General features: G+C 33.8%; 1 protein-coding gene across 4 annotated transcripts; it reads left to right on the forward strand.

Moving 5' to 3' along the window:
- Window positions 1-224: 224 nt before the first annotated feature.
- Window positions 225-5,628, forward strand: LOC130814110 (uncharacterized). Of its 4 annotated transcripts, XM_057680115.1 has the most exons (11): window positions 225-487; window positions 573-653; window positions 1,343-1,773; window positions 1,866-1,967; window positions 2,061-2,142; window positions 2,281-2,300; window positions 2,381-2,441; window positions 3,638-3,714; window positions 5,061-5,168; window positions 5,349-5,416; window positions 5,593-5,628. In XM_057680115.1, the coding sequence occupies exons 3-10, from the start codon at window positions 1,372-1,374 to the stop codon at window positions 5,379-5,381; spliced, it is 885 nt and encodes a 294-aa protein (XP_057536098.1). In that variant the 5' UTR covers window positions 225-487; window positions 573-653; window positions 1,343-1,371; the 3' UTR covers window positions 5,382-5,416; window positions 5,593-5,628. The 4 variants fall into 4 exon arrangements, with proteins under 4 accessions (XP_057536098.1, XP_057536097.1, XP_057536100.1 ...); XM_057680114.1 differs by having other exon boundaries at window positions 5,349-5,628; XM_057680117.1 differs by lacking the exon at window positions 573-653.
- The last annotated feature ends 255 nt before the right edge of the window (window positions 5,629-5,883 follow it).

The raw sequence follows: 5,883 nt of genomic DNA on the forward strand, positions 1-5,883 counted from the left end.
GACCTCAAACATCTAACTCAATTGCATGAATGAACAACGTTCTTTCTACATAAAGAACCAAAGTTTGATTCTTTTTAGACTTTTCACTTTCTTTAGCTTGCCGCATAATCATAAAAATGATAATTGCAATTAGTTCAATTAATTTTCAATTGAATATAATCTAATCATAATTCTATTGGATCAAATACCATTTTTTAAACGTAATGTCCCGAATATAGGCAATCCTCCTACATTCTTCACTTTCCTTTTCTTTATTTACTGTAATTAAAAAAATAATTGGAATTATCCAAAATAAAATTTTATAAGTTAGCTATTCACCACTAAACATATAAATTAAATGTTCAAATTCTCTCCTAAAACCCTTGAAATCGCTCCTCTCTCCCAAAACCCTAATTTTTCCTTTCCTCCTGTCTGAATATTGAAAACAATTCCTCGTCTTCGAATTATCTCTTCATTCCCATCGATTCCAATTGTATTTCTATACGAGGTATATTTCTTAACATCTTTTTACATAGTTCTGTTTAAGTTTAAATGTGAGTACGATTTTGATTAGATAATTGAATGTTAATCAGGGGCGAAATTAAGGATATTCGGGTAGTGCTTAAATTGACTGCTTCACGCCTTTGGCCTTCACTGCTTGTGCTTGATAGTTGGTATGCTAATTTGTTTGATATCTGAATATTTCTTTGCCACTTTATTGATTATTTATAACTACTAAATTAATTTATGAAGTTTGTATGTCGACTGTTAGTAACTTGTGAATTTGACATCTTTGTTGAATTCAGTATACATACAGATTGTTGTGATTGATGAGTTTAAGATTACATTTGAATTTGATCAGTATTGGCACAATTTTGGGTTTGTCCATGACTCCTGTTATATTGTTAAAGTCAATTGATTAGCGGTTTTTGGATAGCTTACTATTGTTCAAGGATGTTATTTCATCACTAATAAGCTCTTTTAAGATATTGCTAACTTGGTATTTGGATTTTTCTCGGTAATTATTGTTTTGAAATTCACTTGGTTGCTTCTGGTGGTTATTTTCCCGTTAGGATGAGTAATAAATTTTTGCTTCTGTCTAAATAATCATAATCGACTATGTAAAATGACTCATTGAAGCATGCATACTTATTATTTATGTAAGATTGTAAATTATATTTGCTTTCAAGGGTCAATCGGAATCAACTTCTTTGTTCTCATTGACAAAGATATTGTTGCGTACATCCAACACCCTAAATTCCACCTAGGTGAGACCTGAGAGCCACTTAATGACATTGGGTAATGGATTGTAGTTATTCAAAATAACCATAAAAATTTGAGATATGTTTGGGGTAATTTTTAGGATTGAGGTGTGAAATCGGGGAAGAAAATATGGTGGACAAAGGTGAACAACCCACATCATTCACTATGTTGAAGAAAAGGAAGAAAATGCCCAAGAAACATCGTGATTCTAAGAAAAGGAAAGGTGTTCCTGAGATGGATAAAAAGGTTAGAATTAGTCAGAAAATGCAGAAATTATATCGCAAAAGGGCCAGAGATTATAATTCAGATGATGAGCAAGATGAAGTTGACGATGAGCATGCACCTGAAACTGATGAAGATGATATGGAGGCTGAGGGAGATGATTTTACTGGAAACAGTGATGATGAGGCAAGCCTTGGTAATGAAGAACGTGAAATTCAAACTGGGATCATGAAGTTTGCAGAAGGCTGTAACGCTTTTAGAGTAGCATTTCACAATATCATGAAGAAGCATGTTGATGAAGAGTCGCTGGTAATTTGTACAAGTTTGTGTTATTCTTCTTTAAGATAGTTTTTGGATGTAAGTATGTTACATGCATATTTAATGTAAGGGTCTTATTGCAGGGACCAGTATTATCCGCACATAAAAAGCTTGTTGTAGCAAAGCTTGCGGAAGAGGCCAGTGAGCGCAAGGTTAAAGGAGAAGCAAAGAAGGAAAAGCACTTGGTATCCCACTATTTAGCTTTCAGAATATATTTTTTTATATAGTGAATTTATGTAAATTTTTACTTACAGTTTATTGTTTCGATGCAATATTAGGTTGAGGAGAAAGGACACGTAAAGCCGGCAAATTTCTTAGATTCACATGAAAAATTTCTGATAGGTGTAGCCACAAAAGGAGGTATAATGACTGATCCTTAATTGTCAATCACAGATCAGTCTTTCTAAATGATTTCCATGTTTACTTGATATCTGATTATCAATATCTCAATTTGAAATTGATGTGCTCATCATGCTCGTGCAATGATCAATTTTCCAGTTGTCAAGTTGTTCAATGCAGTAAGTGCTATTTCACTAGTTTTGTGCCTTGTAGTATGGCACCTGATAATCCAAACTCATATTTTCTGTTTTGTCTCCAGGTTAGTAAAGCGCAAAATGCTCAGAAAGGGTTGAATCCTTCAAGTTTTAAAGACACTAAGGGTATTGCTCTAGTTCTAAAATTTATGGTTCTTTCATAGGAAACCCCCGCACTGAGGTTGCTTCACCACTCATAGTTCTAGATATTTGTTTCCTTGTGTTACATCACTGCTCTGGAGGAAGCTGGGATACCAGTATTCTAGATGGCTGTGGCCTTTCTAGTATCTTGTTTAGTAGGAGAGGGGCCTTCAATGTCTTGTTTTATTTTTATATTTTACTGTCTTTAATCAGTCAACTTTTCTGATTTCATCAAAAAAGGGGAAGAGCATGGAAATAAAATGAGGCCGTTACGTTAAATAACGGCAGCTTTATAACTGATTTTGAGCTTACCGAACACCAAAAACCCCGTTATGTAACCTATGATTTAATATCATGGAGTACCTGTCATTATAAGTTATAATATTTTAACCTTTGATATCTTTGATTATGTGTATTTTCTATTCTATGCTTTAATTAAATACATTTTCTAGAGTATTTGAATTACTATGATAAAATGGACATTTCAAGTTAACAATTCACATTGGGATACCAACAAAATGAGTTGTAATACCGCAACTTGTTGCTTCCGCGTCATCACAATTCTTACTGCAAATGCAAAGAGATCCAGTTTTTTTATGAGGAGGAACCTTAGGGCCACAGATGAATGGTTGAGGCTTGGGAATTTGGTTTGTCATTTGTATTATTTGGATCAAGTCCTCAATGTTTATTGTGAATTGTGGAATTGTGATCATCTTGCTACCAAGTTGGGAATGAATCTTTTACAAACATGGTTTATGCAAGAATGACAGATGAGATAGAACAACAAAGAATTTCTCGTGAGTTCCTATCTTTCTTGCAATTGAATCACGATGAGATAGGGTTCTATTATCAGTGCACTTTGGGATCTCAGTAGGTTTAGAAGGTAATGGATGAAACACCAAGTATAGTATGAAGGAAAAGGATGAAGGTCATTTGCATTGATTAGTCGTGAGATCTAGCTTTTATCTTTGGTCATATTGATTTTCTTGATTTTGATGATGGAACCTTCAACTTCATATCCAAATGCATTATTTCTTCCATTTAGAGACCTGAAATAATCTAACATTGGAGAAATTTCTGGTCAGATTTATGCTATGGTACTATTTTGAGTTCTCTCTATGTGCAAGTGCTATTGTGTTCTGTTTTTATTTCTGGACATGATAGATTATTCTTTTTTTCAGCTTTGACGAAACGTAGAAAAGAGGCATTCATGACAGAATTGAAGAAGGTTTCTGGTCAATCTGAGGCGACCACCAAGGTTTGCCATCTTATTTTCATTGTGTTTTGGTTTTTTTTTTTTTTTTTTTTGAATTCTAAAATCTCAATCCTCAAACTACAACTTGGTGATGTGGTTGATAACCACCCTTCTAGACATGTCAAATTTTTACCCGACCAAGAATTGACCCGGAACATGACTTGCAACTAGTGGATGATAACCTGAAAATTTCGACCCGTGACTCAAAAACAATCTCACCCGAAGAAACGGAGGAAAAAAAAAGGGTCAAAACCTACCGAAACGTAAACCCGACTGTTTTGACCCGTTTTTAGTTTTATGTAAGCATTTTTAGTTCCACATCTTCATTGTTATTCTAACCCTAAAATCGATATATTAGTCTTTTTGATATAAAAATATTTTTTATGAAAACAAAAAATCATATAGTTTTTTGAAATAAATCTAACGATAAAAAAAGTTATAAAAATCTTTGACCCATTGGATTGACTGAAACCAACCTAAAATTGACCCGACCAAAAATGACGTGACCTGAACAATCGTTTTTGATAGGTTTACTTATATCTCAATTCAATTCCGATCTCTGGATTGGTGGATCGTACGATGCAGAAAAAACTGTTGGGTTTCATTTTTAGTGTTGGGATGTGCTTCTGACATTGTACTAAGAGTTCTTCCTTGGGATTAGCATTGTGCATTTATGCTTAAAAGTTAGTGATATTAAGGCTTTGATATTCTTGTTTTTTATCCTTCTAAGTAATTCAAACAAAATATCTTGCAAGTTACTTTCCTTCCTCAAAACGACCTTCTAGTGATAGATGTTTTGTCAAAGTATCCAATTTTTTTTCTAAACATCTCTCAGATTAGTAGTTTCTCCATATCACCTGGTGGCTATTTTTTGACCATTTGGCAGTCAAGAAGGTTGTTGCAGAATCATTCTAACTTGTTGCACTTTAAACCACCCTTCTACACTCAATATTGAATGATTTTGACAGACAATGTCATTTAAGGCTATCTTGATATTTTGAAGCTCTAATATTATGGGTAATAGGGTGATGAAAATACAGGAAACAAATGAGTGGTTCTTTGTATATTACCTTGATTTCATAGACTTACCGTCCGTAAACATTTGTGCTAAATTTTCAATAAACCTTTTGAGTATCCCTCCCCAAAATCCAAAGATAATAACTCTTTGAAAACATGAGGTATTGTGTTTTTTCCCTATACAAGGCAGACTAATGTCCACATCCGAAGACATGAGCTTCTCTGACCTGCCATTTCCGATCTGTAATTTGGGTAGTAAATTATTGTTAGTATTTCTTTTCTCAAGATCAGCAATCAACATTTACACTGACCCCAAATTGTGTACAACACAGGCTTCCACTTCTAAAGGTGAAGAAGACAGTAATCAACCTGCATGGGCTCCGTTACGCGACAGTTACATGTTGACAAATTCTAAATTAAAGGACTGGGATAAGATGGCCGTAAGATGTCCTATTTTTATCCTGTTATTTGTATCATTGAATTTTTTTATAGGCTTGTAAACAATGACAATTCGAGTGTCATATATTCAGTCTCAAGTCTCGAGTCTCAAGTCTCAAGTCTCAAGTATACACATTTGGTGATTCAATTATTGATTGAATAGTTAATTTCTTGAAATTTAGGAGGAGGAAGTGGAAGCGAAAGCAGATATCTGACCTATGCTAAGGGAATTGAAGCTGCATCTGTGACGGTACTTCCAATTTTAACATTGAGCAAATGCTTTATCAACTTTATCTTTTGATCAGGGCAATTGTCATTCTAATGTAATGCTCCATTATTTACGTTTCGCTTCCTCCCCTGATTTGTAACTTACTAGATCTATTTCTATTTATGTACTCATAATGATATTAACATCGAATTGTATAGGGAAGCGATTAATGGAAAAATGCAAAAGTTAAGATATTGGAGATGGGGTTTGGCTCGAGTTTGGCTCTGACTCTTAAATGTACAAGCTTTGCGTAGCAAAAAAATATTGGGCTTTTGCGTCAATCATGATAAGCTGAAGTGTGAGTGAGCTCGAGTTTGAAAAATTGAATAAAATGATTTTTTGTGAAAAAGAATTTTTAAATAAGCTTCGAAAATTTATATTTTTCAAAATATGATTATTTGTAGCCTCACTCACTTCTCCCTCTTTTTTTCTCTCAAAAAATCTTTGCT

This window comes from Amaranthus tricolor, chromosome 5 (genome assembly GCF_026212465.1).
Source record: "Amaranthus tricolor cultivar Red isolate AtriRed21 chromosome 5, ASM2621246v1, whole genome shotgun sequence".
Taxonomy (NCBI): domain Eukaryota; kingdom Viridiplantae; phylum Streptophyta; class Magnoliopsida; order Caryophyllales; family Amaranthaceae; genus Amaranthus; species Amaranthus tricolor.

Bases quoted from the DNA above. Each gene is read 5' to 3' on its own strand.
- LOC130814110 (XM_057680114.1), top strand. From the start codon at position 1,372: ATGGTGGACAAAGGTGAACAACCCACATCATTCACTATGTTGAAGAAA. The intron at 2,442-3,637 runs GTATTGCTCTAG...TCTTTTTTTCAG, and splicing joins AAGTTTTAAAGACACTAAGG to CTTTGACGAAACGTAGAAAA. The intron at 3,715-5,060 runs GTTTGCCATCTT...TGTACAACACAG, and splicing joins AATCTGAGGCGACCACCAAG to GCTTCCACTTCTAAAGGTGA.